Below are 18,248 nucleotides of genomic sequence, written 5' to 3' on the forward strand. Positions count from 1 at the left end.
CCAAAAAGTTTATTGTAAAAAATTTGGACTCTTGTGTCTTTAGGTCGAAGTGTCTGTAATTCAGTTGTCCCTATAATTATGTCCTCATTTGATGACAGGTACACATCAGTTCTCATTGAGTCTGAATCACTTGTCCTCATTTGACAGATAGGTTCTCAATCGAAAATGTGTAAACCGTCCTCGATTGAAAGACATGGTACTCGCCTGTTACGCCCTCAATTGATGGTTAATTGATTTTTTTCTCTTTTTTTTTGAAATATTGAAATCATGAAAAAGTTTTTACTACAAGAGGGAGTGCATGTTTAAGGTTCAAAACGGCGAAGTCTTGCATTTTTTGTTAGTAGCAGTCATCTATAGTGGTGTATTCATTCGGGATCCAAATGTCGTATGTCTTCAGTTAACATTATATGAGCCGCGTCACAACAAAACCAACATAATGGGTTTGCGACCAGCACTGATCCAGACCAGCCTGCGCATCCGCGCAGTCTGATCATGATCCATGCTGTTCGCTATCAGTTTCTCTACTTGTAATAGGGTTGGTAAGCGAGCAGCATGGATCCTGTTCAGACTGCGCAGGCTGGTCTGGATCCATGCTGGTCGCAAACCCATAAGTTGGTATTGTCATGACACGGCTCATGTTTATTTTACGCGCGTAGGGTCAACGAAAAAGTTTTTCTGTATATGGTCAGATTTCATTGACCTGTCAATTATGAATACATTTCAGCACTCGTTTGAATATTCGATCCCCGTGTAGTTTACGAGAACATGGAGAATATAACTAATGTTTTGAAAACTCATACTAGCTGAATGTATAGGTCGTCGTTATATCCGCAATTACACAGCTGTAAAGTGATAACCTAACATGCTAGAGGTCAGCGGTTGGATCTCTACTGTTGCCATTGTTTTACACCTCTTTATTTGCAGTACATTTTAATATATTTTGGAATTGACCATATAATCAGTATGCAATTGACAGGTTATTAAATTCAAGGAATACGTTCTTTATATTCGTTTTTAGTCTCATTTAAATGATAAAAATTTGTAATAATTCCGTAAATCTAAACTTTGGACTAAACTTTAACATTCAAAGTAATTTTACACGCACTGCTGTGAAAACATGACTTTCCAACGGCAACTGAGAGCATATTGGGTGCGTGGGTAGATGTCGATAAAAATCCGAAAATCACACACTCATCCAACACACTCGGACACAGTGACGAACTTTTAAATCGACTTTTTAGCCATTTCAATGCCAAAATACGACGTATTGGAGTGATGAATATATTATGCAAATGAGATTGGAAATGTCCTCACTTGTTGCTGATATTTTTGGAAAATGCCTTTAGTGGAAGGCTCTTAAAACACACGCACATACGCACGTACGCACGCAAAACAACAAATTAAAAAAACACAAGAACACATAACATAACCCAAAACAACTGTTTATTTTTGTCAAACATGAAAAGGACAATAACCGATAGGGTCATGTGAAACAAACCTAAACAGGTTTTTTTTCCCTGATCAGAACAGTAAAGCATGCCGAAACGTGATGTTAAAGATCCTGTATGTTTTGTGATAGATATTGTTAGTGTCTGTATACCACACTTGCAAAACATTATATATGTATATAATTATGCAAATAAAACAATTTTCAAACACCGAAGAATATGTAAAATGTGTACTGCAAATATTTATGCACATTATATTTAATCAATAAATTATATGCATTTATTTCTTAATGGAAACTTTGGCTTAGAATTTATAGAAAATAAATTTCTAATTACCTTCCTTTATTTACATGAAATTTTAAATTCGTTAATATCTTTATAAATAATGCTTATTGGAACTTAAAATATTAACAAATCTTAATTTGAGCATCATATCTTTGAAATAAAACCTTGAAAAAAATGTGTTACAGGATCTTTAACTTGTCATACAATACTACTTTATAAATTATATAAATTTATATCGCTTTAGCTCTTCTTAGTCCGACCCCCCCCATAAAAAACAACAACAACAAAAAAAACACAGCTTTTTATTGGCCGGATCATAGGTCCACAATTTTCATAACATATACGAATTACAACAGTGTATGCATTTTGTATTTTTGTCTTTTTCTTTGAAGAGTTCATTTACCACTGCAAGTCAAAGATTAATAAAGCAATGACACATTACTTCATGTATAAAGAAATGTTATTCCTTACCTATAAAACAAAGTCAATAAACTAAATGCCTAACGGAAGATTCGGAGTGGAACAGCTGATGCCATTTAATATCAATAGTTATTTCTTAAAAAAGACTGCTGTGGAATAAGTGAACTATAACCGTAAGTCTACACGACTTTTCGGGATCTGTGACGTCAACGCTAATACGCCAGCCAGAGCTTTTATACTAGTTTACGTAGTAACACTCTCGGACGTCACATAAGAATATATCATAAATAAATCACCTGAGGTATAATGCTACTTACTATAAAAATCACTCATTTAGAAAAAAGTCATCAACATTATTATGATGTCATTTTTGGTGTGAGTTTGTTTCATTTAGCAGCTAAGCAAATGATAAAAAAGACAAGGTATGTGAAAATGTCATTTATTTACATAAAGGTAGCTAAAATTATGTAAATCTAAATTCTATAAAAGCATACACAATTCATGGCCAATTACTTAAACAGTTGTACATAAATCTCTTATGATGATTGTATGAACTGGGCTATATAGTTGACTTATTATTTATTTACAATATCCTGGCTTAGTATAGATTAATGTGTGTAAAGCAATATTAATGAAAACAAAATAGTCTGGCGCGATGCAGCCGCGAAACAGTTAAATGGAATTAAAGTTGATTTTTCAAAAACTAACCAAACTGGTTTAAATTATGTTTTAAATCTTGAAATAAATCAAGTATGGCTAATTAAATCGACCAGTTTTAAATAACAAATTTCTGCTGATAAAATGAATTTCACAAAATATAATTTTAACCACTAATTATATAAACCAATACTTATAAGAATATAAATAACTTTGCTCTCATTCAAGACGGGCAAAACCAATAATGTTTTTATATTTTTATATTTGAATAGAAACACTTTTTGGTTTTGATATGTTTTTGCTTGAACACAAATCAAATAATTAAACAATGACCAAGACTTTGCAGTGTGAATTCAAATCTATAATAACAAATCTAGGCTTTGTATAAACGTGTAAGTCAGGAGGAATCTATAATCATTTTGCATTTGATCACGCTATATATAGTATTTATATTGCAATTCATGGTACTTTATTTTAGTCTATCAAGATACCATTAAAGGTTGTCCTGTAATGCTCGATGTAATACCTACTTTCAAAGTGCAAGGTCTGTACCCAAACCATTTGACCTTTATAAACATAATCAATCCCTAAATTTCCACCATTTGCGCTGCCACTTGCTATAACTTCAGTTCGTGTCTTACCATTTATCATTAAAACCACATGAGCCATACCTGAATATGTTGATTGTATATTGTATGAAAACAAGTAAGTTCCCGACTTTGGCGCTGTAAATATCCCCGATGAGGAGCTATATCCTCCGCCGTAACTATATATAACATCATTAAACACTAATCGTTCTTTTTTGACATAATAACTATCTGCCTCAGACATCCTAGCTGAAAATGCAACCTTTCTTTCTGAAAGGGAATCAAATAATTTTTATTGAGCAAAGACATAAAAAATAATATTTGGTTTGGTCTAGATTAAAAGGTATCAAATGTTTGTAAATAGTGATTGATCTTTTTTTTTTGTTATTATATCATTAGATAGAATCAAGTGTGATGTGTAACTGCTAATAAAGAAAACAGCCTATTTTACCGTTGTACGAAGCATGGTTCTTCTCTTTTATGATAGGACTATAATATAAAAGTTTGAATGTTAAAAAACAAAAATACTTTAATAACTTTAACCCCACCTCATTAATTTTTAAGCCTTTAAAGCTGCTCGCCTCCAGATGAGCAAAAAATATTTCGATAAAATTAAACGTGGGAAAAATGTACTAAGATTTTAAGAAAGGTATAAAGATTCAAAATTCTAGTAAAAATTTGCATGTTATGTGCGATTAATGACTGAATTTTTCAGTATGTATAAATGTTTTTCTACTGCGTTACTAACGCAGCAAGGGCTATTTTTGCATATTTTGACCTCTTTATAGTAATTTACCGAGGTTTTCAGTACCATTGATAATGTGTAAATTGCATTACTTTGGTAACTTTACAACAATATACTGTTTAATACATTTTCAAATTTTCAAGAATATTAAAATGAAACTGGAGGTGTGCTGCTTTAAAATAGAAAATATTTCACAAAACTTAATATTGTTGTATTTTCTACGCTTGAACAAGCATATGCGGTTTCAAATTAGTGACAATTAACTTGTTTTATTAAAACATATGTATGATGTAAGGCATATTTAAATATAGACAGCTTTTTGCATGTAGATGTCATGTTAAAATATATGGACTTCTATAGAACGCATAATGCCATTTAAAAACATAAACACCTGTTACCTTCTTCCACAGAGATTCGGCCGCTTAAAGCACTGATTTGGCCAGAAAATTTGTCTTCCTGTTTGTCTGTAATAATTACAGTTATTTATATATATTTACATGTTTCTTATATATTACTACCACATGTTTATCAAACTCATCAGTATATCAAACTTATCAGCTACTAAGTATTATCATTCTCAGATATCTTTTACAGAAATACGAGCAATGTTAATGTGTTTAATATGCATTTTGTTAAAATCTTGTGTATAATATATATTTTTTTTCAATGTTTTAAGTGTGTAGGTAATTTTTCATGTCCGTAAAAATGAAATAGGACAAATAATAATATTTGAGGAAGGATCAACATCATTGACTAATACAACAGTGTTATCTCATAATGTAATGTATGAAGCTGATATATCAGGATTGTTTACTGGTTAACACTGTTACTCTGATTACAATACAGAACTGAAGACAAAATTTTTCTAAAGCTTTTTTGCATTCTGCAAATCAAGACTTTTGCAGAAGTTCTATTTCGTGAAAATTTAATTCAAAATTCCTTCATTGGCACCAAACTGTATATAAGTATAAACCAGAAAATTATAATTGTTTTACCTTGCTTTGACGAGACTGTCAATCGAAGTTCACCCTCGGCGCTATTGAGCCGGTTGTTTAGACCACTGTATGTACTTTGCAAATTCGACTCGGCTTGGGATAGACGTCTTACTGCTTCTAGCATAGACATTGCTGTTATGTTTTGTTCAGATGTTCTTTACTTACATTTCATATTAAGTGACATAGCTTGGTCTTTAATTTGTAAGAACGGTAAAAGACATGTACATATTTTTTGATATTTCACCAAGTAGCATGCTCTGATCTAGTCTGGAGTTCCTTCCCCTTATACTATGTCATACTTTCCGTAGTAAATGTAGGCAGGAAACCAGACTAACTCTGATCAGGCTTATGGAAAAAAACACTATTTTCACAAAATTGATCACAAATTTGTTCTAGGAATAACCACCAACAATCTTAACTTCTGTGTAGAGGGAAACGTGTTTCCGTAGTCTGCACGCCAAAGATTAATGAAACAAATAACTTTAAATTCTTTCCCTCTGATAAAGGAATCACGGAATATATCCGAACATGCCAACTTTAAACGACATAACAAATTCATTTAATTAGTATTAAGAAAAGCATTGATGCAAAGCATCAAAGGGCGTCCATGCAATAAATGCAGCAAGTGAAGATGAACTAGTAGACATCTGATGACCAGATATTCTTATAAACTTTTCAATGGTTAATTGGTTTTTACAAGAATTGTATAATATTTATGAATTGGCAGACGAAAGACAGGCATGCTAGAGATTAGAATATTATTTTTTTCCACAGGAACTTGAAGTTCTATAATTATTAACGACAATATCAACAATATACAGGTCTATAATATCCAAAGTGCAATAAGTTGTTTGAATATGTTTCATTTTCATATTTCATTTCCTGAAAAATTCTCCAGCTCGTTATTTATAACCTTAGCGCGACAACAATGACCATTTCGTTAGACTAAAACTACTTCTATTAACAGGTTTTCGGACTTTCACAATGTTAAGGTCATCATTCTATTTATAGGTACAGCAATGCACAATAACTTTCTGTGTGTACTACAAAATGATTAATATAAAAAATCCTGAAGAGCGGCGCGATTAATTGACGGATAAGATAATTTCATTTGAATATGTTTGCATTGCGAAATTCTCCAGTTCGCTTTTCATAGTTCGCGACATTTCAATCGGAAGTATCGGCTGTTATGACCGACGAAAAGGCCCGAGAAGTTGCTGCCGCCCTTTCACAAAATATAAGAGACGCCGCTCAAATTCATTTAATAAGTAATAACATAAATCATTTCTACAGTAATCAGTAACAAATGCATCATTATTAGACTGTGGAGCAAGGCCGATACACGATTTAATTTCAAATGGCATATTGTAGAAAAAGTATAATATTTGACAATGAAGGATGAAAAGAAGCATTTCTAGCTAAATTGCAAAGAAACCAAAGATAAGCTAAACATGTACTTGGCACTTTGGAAGAAATTAAAATTGAACCTAATTAGAAACTACATTATTACTGGAATCATACACTTTACAATAAGAATTGAGCAGCTGCTCACATAATAAAGCATAGAAATAATTGCATCATTTACATAATAGTGCTCATGTATAATATAAATTATGTATCAAATGCACTCTGTGTAGTCAAAAAGTTACGCAGCGGAAGAATGACTAGTAAGAAAATTCTGATTATTGCTTTCTACAACAAAATATTAGATTTTTTTTCATATTCAAATATCTGTCTTTTGTGCTGATTGTTATAACTGCCCTCGAATTATCTAAGGTAGAACATGACGCATCTATGGCTTAAGGACAATGACATGACATAATAATATTTTGAAGCTGCTAAGATAAAGTTAATAAAGACGGAAGAAAAAAGAAACATAACAAATATGTTAAGGGAGTGGTGAGAGTGATTTTATCCACAAGTATCCATTCAAATTGAAAAAAACCGCTAGCTAGAAACTGAACTCATTGACCATGCTTGTGTAAAACATTCGTGTCGGAAAAAACAAGGCACAAATGAAAATATAAAGAATATGACTGTTATCGCCATTGGCCTTCAAATTAGCCGACATAACATTGTGCCAAAGAAAATAACGTGAATACTTTTCTTGTATAACATTAATTAATTTATTACTACCACATGTAAATCAAACTTATCAGCTAGAACTACTAATAATCATTCTCATATTTTTTTATAGAAATACGAGACATATTAATTTGTTTGATAAACTTTTCGTTGAAAACTTGCGTGGAATATATTTTCTTTTTTTTTTCAATTAGGATATGATAGATAATTTTGATGTCAGTAGAATTGAAATAAGACAACAAAGAATTTTTGTGGTATCATTAGCAGCATTGGATAATACAATGGAGTGTTATCCTACTCATAACGTCATAAAAGAAGCTGACTTATCAGGATTGTGTAATAGTTAAAAATGTTACGTTGAAAACAAAACAGAACTAATGACAAAAAGACCAGTAGACATACTGCATTTAAGGAAGTCAATACTCATACAGGAATTATAATTCGTGAAAATTTAATTTGAAATTGCCTTATTGGCAACAAAATTTTGTATATTTTGCCTTTTTGGCAAAAATTGTTTGTATAAAAAGTATTTTTTAGTTTTTTTTTACCCTTTCTTTGAACGGAAATGTTTGAAGCTTTTTCTCAAGTTATTTCATGTCTTGAAGAGAAATTGGTTTTCCCTGTAATGGCTTTTTAGTTTTCCTTCTATTGGGTAGTTTTTCTGTTATGTTTTTTTTTTCAAAAATGTTTTTTTGGGCTTTTAAACCCCCTGGTTTTATCGTGTGTCCATAAATCTTTTCCCGATTTTTATGATTAAAAATTTTTTAAAATTTTCTTTTCATTTTTTCGAAAACTCAATTGGGAAAAATTATCCCCGTAAAGGCAAGGGACATTAAATGACTTATAAAGTCTTGGGTTTGTTTTCCATTCCCTTGTAGAAGCGAGGAAGGAAACCTCATCAAAAAATTGTTAACACATATAACAAAAAGTACAACAACGCATGGCTGTATAGTTGCCAAGAAAATGCTATACATTTTAAAATTGTAATAAATTTAAAAATAACAAAGTTTTAATAGCTTTACATTTCACATTAAGTGACATAGCTTGGTCTTTTAATTTGTTAGAAGGGTAAAATACATGTCTTGTACATATTTTTTGATATTTCATCAAGTAGCATGCTCTGATCTAGTCTGAAGTTCCTTCCCCTTATACTACGTCATACTTTCCGTAGTTAATGTAGGCAGGAAACCAGACTGGCTCGATACAGGCTTATGGAAAAAACACTATTTCCACAAAAATTAATCACCAAATTCTGTTCTAGGAATAACACCAACAATCTTAACTTCTGTGTAGAGGGAAACGTGTTTCCGTAGGCTGCACGGCAAAGATTTAAATGAAACAAACCACTTTAAATTCTTTCCGCTGTGATAAAGGAATCACGGAAATATATCCGACATGTCAACTTTAAACAACTTACAAATTCATTTAAATTAGTATTAAAGGGAAAAGCATTGCATGCCAAAGCATCAAAGGCGTTTCCAATGCAAATAAATGCAGCAAGTGAAGATGAACTAGTAGACATCTGATGCCCAGATATTCTTTTAAAAACTTTTTCAGTGGTTAACTGGTTTTTACAAGAATTTATAATATTTATGAAATTGGCAGACGAAAGACAGGCATGCTAGAGATTAGAAAATTTTTTTTCCCACAGGAACTTGAAGTTCTTTAATTATTAACGACAATATCAATCAATATACAGGTCTATAATATCCAAAGTGCAATAAGTTGTTTTGATATGTTTCATTTTCATGATTTCATCTCCTGAAAAAAATTCTCCAGCTCGTTATTTATAACCTTAGCGCGACAAAATTACTGTACAAAATGCTTAATATAAAAATCTGAGAGCGCGATAATTGACGGATAAGATAATTTCATTTGAAATTTTGCATTGCGAAAATTCTCACCAGTTCGAATTTTCATGTGTTTTTTCGCGACATTTCAATCGGAATGATCGGCTGTTATGACCGACGAAAAGGCCCGAGAAGTTGCTGCCGCCCTTTTACATAATATAAGAGGCGTCGCTCAAATTCATTTAATAAGTAATAACATAAATCAATTCTACAGTAATCAGTAACAAATACATCATTATTAGACTGTGGAGCAAGGCCGATACACGATTTAATTTCAAATGGCATATTGTAGAAAAAGTATAATATTTGACAATGAAGGATGAAAAGAAGCATTTCTAGCTAAATTGCATAGAAACCAGAGATAAGCTAAACATGTACTTGGCACTTGGAAGAAATTAAAATTGAACCTAATTAGAAACTACATTATTACTAGAATCATACACTTTACAATAAGAATTGAGCAGCTGCTCACATAATAAAGCATAGAAATAATTGCATCATTTACATAATAGTGCTCATGTATAATATAAATTATGTAACAAATGCACTCTGTGTAGTCAAAAAGTTACGCAGCGGAAGAATGACTAGTAAGCAAATTCTGATTATTGCTTTCTACAACAAAATATTAGATTTTTTTCATATTCAAATATCTGTCTTTTGTGCTGGTTGGTATAACTGCCCTCGAATTACCTAAGGTAAAACATGACGCATCTATGGCTTAAGGACAATGACATGACATAATAATATTTTGAAGCTGCTAAAATAAAGATAATAAAGGCGGCAGAAAAAAGAAACATAACAAATATGTTAAGGGAGTGGTGAGAGTGATTTTATCAACAAGTATCCATTTAAATTGAAAAAAACCGCTAGCTAGAAACTGAACTCAATGACCATGCTTGTGTAAAACATTCGTGTCGGAAAAAACAAGGCACAAATGAAAATATAAAGAATATGACTGTTATCGCCATTTGCCTTCAAATCAGCCGACTTATTAACATTGTGCCAAAGAAAATAACGTGAAGTTCTTTTCTTGCATAACATTAATTAATTTATTACTACCACATGTATATCAAACTTATCAGCTAGAACTACAAATAATCATTCTCATTATTTTTTATAGAAATACGAGCAATATTAATTTGTTTGATAAACTTTTCGTTGAAAACTTGCGTGGAATATATTTTCTTTTTTTTCAATTAGGATATGATAGATAATTTTGATGTCAGTAGAATTGAAATAAGACAACAAAGAATTTTTGTGGTATCATTAACAGCATTGGATAATACAATGGAGTGTTATCCTACTCATAATGTCATAAAAGGAGCTGACTTATCAGGATTGTGTAATAGTTAAAAATGTTACGTTGAAAACAAAACAGAACTAATGACAAAAAAGACCAGTAGACATACCGCATTTAAGGAAATCAACACTCATGCAGGAATTATAATTCGTGAAAATTTAATTTGAAATTGCCTTATTGGCAACAAATTGTGTATAAGTATAAAAAGATATTTATAGTTGTTTTTACCTTGCTTTGACGAGACTGATCGAAGCTTACTCTCAAAGAAAACATTCGTGTCTTCAATGAGAAGATCTGTTTCATCTAACTGGCTTTTGAGTTTGTCCTCTACTGCTACTAGCATAGTGATTGCTGTTATGTTTTGTTCAGATGTTCTTTGGCTTAAAGCACTGATTTGATCAGAAAATGTGTCCATAAGTCTGTCTGTAATGATTATGATTAAATATATATATTTCTTACTATTTTACGAAAACTCAATCATGGAAGAATATACTCACAAACTCGTAATGGCACGAGGACGTAACTGACTATTTACTGTCTTGAGTTTATTATCCACTTACATTGTAGAAGACAAGGAAGGAACCATCATCAAGTTAGTATAACATATATATCCTTATAATTTGTCCACTTACCAAAAGTACAACAACGCTGCTGTATATTGCCAGAAAAGCTATACATTTTATTGTAATATTTAAACAAGTTTAATACTTTATATTTCATATTAAGTGACATAGCTTGGTCTTTAATTTGTAAGAACTGTAAAAGGCATGTACATATTTTTTGATATTTCACCAAGTAACATGCTCTGATCTAGTCTGGAGTTCCTTCCCCTTATACTATGTCATACTTTCCATAGTAAATGTAGGCAGGAAACCAGACTAGCTCTGATCAGGCTTATGGAAAAAAACACTATTTTTACAAAATTGATCACAAATTTGTTCTAGGAATAACCACCAACAATCTTAACTTCTGTGTAAAGGGAAACGTGTTTCCGTAGTCTGCACGCCAAAGATTAATGAAACAAATAACTTTAAATTCTTTCCCTGTGATAAAGGAATCACGGAATATATCCGAACATGCCAACTTTGAACAACATAACAAATTCATTTAATTAATATTAAGAAAAGCATTGATGCAAAGCATCTAAGGGCGTCGATGCAGTAAATGCAGCAAGTGAAGATGAACTAGTAGACATCTGATGACCAGATATTCTTATAAACTTTTCAATGTTTAATTGGTTTTTACAAGAATCGTATAATATTTATGAATTGGCAGACGAAAGACAGGCATGCTAGAGATTAGAATATTATTTTTTTCCACAGGAACTTGAAGTTCTATAATTATTAACGACAATATCAACAATATACAGGTCTATAATATCCAAAGTGCAATAAATTGTTTGAATATGTTTCATTTTCATATTTCATTTCCTGAAAAATTCTCCATATCGTTATTTATAACCTTAGCGCGACAACAATGACCGCTTCGTTAAACTAAAACTACTTCTATTAACAGGTTTTCGGACTTTCACAATGTTAAGGTCATCATTCTATTTATAGGTACAGCAATACACAATAACCTTCTGTTTGTACTACAAAATGATTAAAATAAAATCCTGAAGAGCGCGATTAATTGACGGATAAGATAATTTCATTTGAATATGTTTGCATTGCGAAATTCTCCAGTTCGCTTTTCATTGTTCGCGACATTTCAATCGGAAGTATCGGCTGTTATGACCGACGAAAAGGCCCGAGAAGTTGCTGCCGCCCTTTCACAAAATATAAGAGGCGCCGCTCAAATTCATTTAATAAGTAATAACATAAATCAATTCTACAGGAATCAGTAACAAATGCATCATTATTAGACTGTGGAGCAAGGATGATACACGATTTAATTTCAAATGGCATATTGTAGAAAAAGTATAATATTTGACAATGAAGGATGAAAAGAAGCATTTCTAGCTAAATCATGTAAATTGCATAGAAATCAAAGATAAGCTAAACATGTACTTGGCACTTGGAAGAAATTAAAATTGAACCTTATTAGAAACTACATTATTACTGGAATCATACACTGTACAATAAGAATTGTGCAGCTGCTCACATAATAAAGCATAGAAATAATTGCATCATTTACATAATAGTGCTCATGTATAATATAGATTATGTATCAAATGCACTCTGTGTAGTCAAAAAGTTACGCAGCGGAAGAATGACTAGTATGCAATTTCTGATTATTGCTTTCTACAACAAAATACAAGATCTTTTTCATATTCAAATATCTGTCCTTTGTGCTGATTTGTTAAACTGCCAACGAATTATCTAAGGTAGAGCATGACGCATGGATAGCTTTAGGCACTTGGTGGTAGACAATGACATGGCATGATAATATTTGGAAGCTGCTGAGATAAAGTTAATAAAGACGGAAGAAAAAAGAAACATAAAAAATATGTTAAGGGAGTGGTGGGAGTGATTTTATCAACAAGTATCTATTCAAATTGTCCGCTAGCTAGAAACTGAACTGAATGACCATGCTTGTGTAAAAGTTCGTGTCGGAAAAATACAAGGAACAAATTTTGAAAAATATAAAGAATATGACTGTTATGCCTTGGGCCTTCAAATCAGGCGAGATTACATTGTGCCAAGAAAATAACATTAAGTTTCTTTTCTTATAAAACATTAATTTCATTAATAACTACCAACATGTATATCAAAACTCATCAGTTACAAGCTAATAAAATCATTTTTTTCAGATTTATTTATAGAAAAACGAGCAATATTTAATTGTTTGTATGCATCTCGTTGAAAACTTGCGTGGAATATATTATTTTTTTTTAATTAGGAGATGCGGTAGATAATTTTTATGTACCATTTGAATTGAAATAAGACAATAATGATTTTTGTGGATCGGATAATACCATAGAGTGTTATCTTACTCATAATGTCATGAACGGAGCTGACTTATCAGGACTGTGTAATTGTAAACAATGTTACGTTGATAACGAAACAGAACTAAAGACAAAATATACCAGTAACATACTGCATTTAACAAATCAAAATTCATGCACAATTATGTTTCGTGAAAATTTAATTTGTAATTGCCTTATTTGTACCAAATTGTGTATAGGTATAAAAAAAATATTTTTAGTTGTTTTTACCTTGCTTTGACGAGACTGATCGAAGTTTACTCCCAAAGTCTTCATTCATGTCTTGTATGAGCATGTTTGTTTCATTTAACTGACTTTTGAGTTTGTCCTCTACTGCTACTAGCATAGTGATTGTTGTTATGTTTTGTTTGGAAATTGAATTTTCTAAACTGTCAACAGTGGTATTCATTGCACTTAGATTATCTATGAGTTCCGATTTGAAACTTTTAAACTTTTGTTCAATTTCCCTTATTGTTTCTTTCATGTGTGACTTCCCGTTAGTTAGCATTTTCCGCGATACTATTGCTTCTGTCTTAAATTTCTTTTGAAGTCGAGACGCAAATAATTTTTCAAAAGCCTGCATCTTTTCATTTAACAGAGGTTTTGAATTTTCTTCTTCATATCTTGCCGCTTTACTTGCCATTAGGGAGATATTCACTTCCATACTTTCGATTTTGTTCTCGAGTCTATCAACAACTGCCTTAGTTTCCTTAAGTTCAGATTTTAGATTATTGTTTTCACGAACAACATTGTCTATTCGCATTGACAACAGTTGATACACTATTTTTGCACTTAATTCCGGCTCTACACATGTTACCTGACAAAATAATGATAATAAAAGTCCAATACTTAAACTAAGAAATTTAGACATTTTCTTAGTTCATGTACTGTGTATTTTTGTAACACCAAGTTCTAAAATTTATCCCAAACTGATTTAACTATTGACATACACGTTTATATAACAATACCTCCATGTCATCCAAATTTTAACTAATGGTGTACCTTGGGACACGAACGATTGCGACATAACCAATGGTAAGTGTTGTTTCTTACAATTATCTTACAATGGCTTAATTATAAACTTTTCTTATCCGGTATAAGTTAAGTAAAAGAAAGAGCATCGAAACTCGAGGCTATCTGATGTGTACGAGGGGCGTATATATAATCAGCATTAATCAGATTTTATTAATCAGTGTTTTAATGTTCTTTCTCTTTTGTATCATAGTCAAACATAAAAATACGCTCCCTGTTGTCACAAATATGAAACCCCAGAAAAAAGTAACCAATGATCGAGCATCTGAATATCATATTTCTATCGCTTTCCCTTTCTCTGCCGTCACAATAAGTAAACCCCAGCAAAAATGAGGCAATGAATTGGCATGCTCTGGAGTGCGGGGAACTAAAACTCCAGTTAACGCACTGTGCACGTATATGTATAGGATTTAACTCTGACAAATTTTCAACAGAAAAGTCCCCAAACTATGATACAAATATTTGCAATGCTAAACTGACCGGATGTAGCATTTTCTGGTGCATGCTAAATTTGTGTATGGCAGTAGTGTAGTAGTCGTTCATAGACAATTGACCAGTTGACTGATGACATCACAAATACCTGACACCAGCATTTAGCAGATTTACTGGTTGGCAAGAAGAACAAATATTTATATGCATTATATAGCAGCATAATTTTTATATTCTAATAACTAATTTTTATATGTGGACCAATGTTTTAGATTCTTTTATCATTTGAAAGTTCTTAATACATCTACATATGTATTTATAGTTTTGAAATGTAAGCGGATGTTCGTTTTTTGCTAATTAAAAAGAACACTCGGATATTTTTAACTGTTATTCAATAGTTTTCCAGCCAAGTTTAATTCTTTACAAAGAAAAAAGGATAAAGTTTTGAAAATTCATTTTTTATTTTTAAAATACGAGTTTAAGGACCTTTCTAATGATAAAAGATACAAAGCTGTTTCATGAAAAACATGTTTGTTATTATAAATATAAAATCAATATATTTTACATTTGATCAGCCACCATATGTTTTCGTTACCTGTATGTCTCATCAGCTATGTGTTACTATTAATAGATTTCATTACAATAACATGCAACTTGCCTATGCCGCAATTGTCGAAGGTACTTAGTATCAAAATATGTTCAATAGCATATAGGGAAAAATGAAAGATAAAATAGAGAAACAAAAGATAGAAATAAAAAAGATCTGCGCAGTTGTTGATATTAAAGGGAAAGCGTTACTACGCGAAATTTCCATTAGGGCACTTTTTAGTATTTTTGGAAGTTAGATACTTATTCGTTATTTATCTACCTAACAGAAAAATATCTAGTTAGTCTGACAAAAATCTGTTATTTATCGTGTTAGTTAGACAGATAACACAATAATTATATGGTAAACTGTTGGCAATAACATGCCACCGTATATATGTTTTTACCAGAAGTACAACACAATTATGGGTGCTCTTCATATGAGATTATTTTGGCCCAAATTCTATTGTCTTTAAACACGCCGGGAATCAGCAAGATCAGACTCCCTGTTATTGTTTTTCAATGTCAGGTTCATTCATCACGAAGCTGCAATTTTACTTTCACTGAAAATTAACCAATTTAGTAAAAAAAATTCTCTCAGTATTTAACCTGATTATCATCTATTTCCGTTTCTTGTAACTACTTAAGACGTCATACACTTGTGACCTAATCTGGCCTTACAATAAACGAATTTACACCAATAAAAAAACAAGAAACAATTTTTCGGTTTATTCATTCTATTTTCTTCGTATTTCTTATATGAAGCAGGACGGGATTTCAACAACTTCAAGCATCTTACTCACACATCCACTACAGAGAAAAATGGCCTTTTATTATATACTCTAATTTTTAAGTGTCCGTAATATAAAACAATGATATCCACATGATGTGATATCTTCCTTATTATATTAACATTAAAGTGTTTATTCCAATTTAAATATCAGCCGTGACATGTTACAATATATAATGAGAAATACTTAGAAAACATTTTGAAACTATAAATGAAGCAATAAGAATAAATGTGCTAATTGTTTAATAGTTTTAAGAAAGCCCTCAAAGTGTTTCCTGTTACAAGGTCAATATATTAAGTGTCGTTAAAATAAATGACATTGGATTTGTCAATCCTCAAAATTCTCTTTCTTATATGGTAGATCTACTTCATATTATTTGGAAAAAAATACGATTCAGCGAGAGTTTTATCAAGATTCACTTAATTTTAACGTTATCAAATGAGTCAATTCTATCTTTAAACTGCGGAAATATGTCATCATTTTGGTGATTCTCTTCATTATTTTAGTGCAGTTATTGTATTTGAATAGATAATATTCTTTAAAGAAGAAGATAAAGAATATTTCTTAACGGAAATTTACGGAAACGGTATCTTAGTAGGCGTTTAATAAGAGCGGAGGGCACGTTTTGATTTTTAAACTAATAAACATCTGTTATACAATTTTTATATTTTTGCTTATCATTCTTAAATATAATGGCAACGATAACATGGTTAAATTTCTATTGAACACGGTTTACCATAAAAACAGAGTACAAAACGTAACTATCTAATCGTCCATCGCAATTATTCATTATTTGTGAATAGCCAAATATATGGTAGAAGTCATTTTGAACAGTAGTATTCAAAATGTATGCGTTTCAGACATGCCATATGCTGAAATGGTGTAAACACATGTCTACGGGTGTTAAACAGAATGAATTTGCAAACACCTGGATCAAGCGTACTTAAGCTAGAATACTGGTTGCGCTGAATATCTTTATACAAATAAAGATATATTTGAATATTTATTGTCGTTTTTCTGAATTTGCTACGGATACTGTCAAAAAATATCTTTCGATGTTAAACATGTTCTTTTCACTGACCATACATATTATCAGTATACAATAGATATGTAATTAAATACAGATATTACATTTATTCAAAGCTCATTCGAATTCTGAGAAATGTCTGAAAAAATGATAGATCAGATTATTTCTTTCCTCTAATAGGGAATGAGTAATACAGAAGTTAATATAAATTATCTATTTCTACATCAAGTTAACTTACGTTGTAGTATGATTACGCACGGTTTGTCGTTATTTTGATGTTTTAATAATTAGTTGGCCTTCATGAATGTTTTATTGCACATTTGATTTCGAACCTCGCACTTGATACCTATATCCTTAAAAAAACTGTTTTCTAAATATTTCTTTTTCTGTCAATTTGAAAAAAAAAAGAAATTGGAATGGGAACGACTAAAGGAACGATAAAGTGTCAAGAAGTGTAGAGGTCCCTTTATTCGAGCATTTCCAAGCAACACGTTTGTATAAATGGCTATCTTTGTTCGTTTGTTCAATGCTACATAATGATTTATTTCTTCTTGCATTAGCTGAATAATGTGTTTGCGTAGATGATGTGGTTATCATTTTCCCAGCTTCTATCGCAGTATCAATAGTCTTCTTTGGATATTGTTCACATTACCAACAAACATATCTGACAAAGTATTGCTCTTTCAAACGTATTAAATCCTCGTAACTTCAACCCTAATAAATATTAAAATGAGCTTATAGATTTCCAACTGCAGTGTGTTAAACAGAATATGAAGTTCCAAAATTTAACAATCCAAATCTACCCCGAATGTGTCTAAATTATTACTTAACGTTACGCCCAGATTTAACAAGATTAGTGCTCGCCCGTTTAACAAGTTGATATGCCGCAAGTTACAAGAACAGTTAAGTGCGATTCAATTGTCACGCAAACGTTTAGTGAACAATGTATAAAATCCTTATAAATTAAAAATAGCATCATTAAAAAAGGACATCTTTGTACAGAGAAGAAAATTCTGAACTTTCATTGTGACTTTTTAGAAATAACACTCCATTAGTTCCATGAAAAGAAATAAAGTTGAATTACTA

The 18,248-nt window shown here is 31.4% G+C and overlaps 1 protein-coding gene across 2 annotated transcripts; it reads right to left on the minus strand.

Annotated features, from left to right (window-relative positions):
- Positions 1-2,576: 2,576 nt before the first annotated feature.
- Positions 2,577-14,253, minus strand: LOC132720003 (uncharacterized). 2 transcript variants are annotated; one of them, XM_060703977.1, is made up of 5 exons: positions 13,530-14,253; positions 10,720-10,795; positions 5,138-5,265; positions 4,541-4,606; positions 2,577-3,667 (listed from the first exon to the last, which is right to left on the minus strand). In XM_060703977.1, exons 1-5 carry the CDS (start codon positions 14,167-14,169, stop codon positions 3,285-3,287), a joined length of 1,293 nt encoding a protein of 430 aa, XP_060559960.1. In that variant the 5' UTR covers positions 14,170-14,253; the 3' UTR covers positions 2,577-3,284. The 2 variants fall into 2 exon arrangements, with proteins under 2 accessions (XP_060559960.1, XP_060559961.1); XM_060703978.1 differs by lacking the exon at positions 5,138-5,265 and having other exon boundaries at positions 10,601-10,795.
- Positions 14,254-18,248: the final 3,995 nt, after the last annotated feature.

The sequence above is a fragment of the Ruditapes philippinarum genome, unplaced genomic scaffold (genome assembly GCF_026571515.1).
Source record: "Ruditapes philippinarum isolate M1 unplaced genomic scaffold, ASM2657151v2 ctg6645_1_1_1_1, whole genome shotgun sequence".
Taxonomy (NCBI): Eukaryota; Metazoa; Mollusca; class Bivalvia; order Venerida; family Veneridae; genus Ruditapes; species Ruditapes philippinarum.

Bases quoted from the DNA above. Each gene is read 5' to 3' on its own strand.
- LOC132720003 (XM_060703977.1), bottom strand. From the start codon at position 14,169: ATGTCTAAATTTCTTAGTTTAAGTATTGGACTTTTATTATCATTATTT. The intron at 5,266-10,719 runs CACTATGCTAGT...CATAACAGCAAT, and splicing joins GAACAAAACATAACAGCAAT to GTCTATGCTAGAAGCAGTAA. The intron at 3,668-4,540 runs GTAACAGGTGTT...ATTCCCTTTCAG, and splicing joins CCGAATCTCTGTGGAAGAAG to AAAGAAAGGTTGCATTTTCA.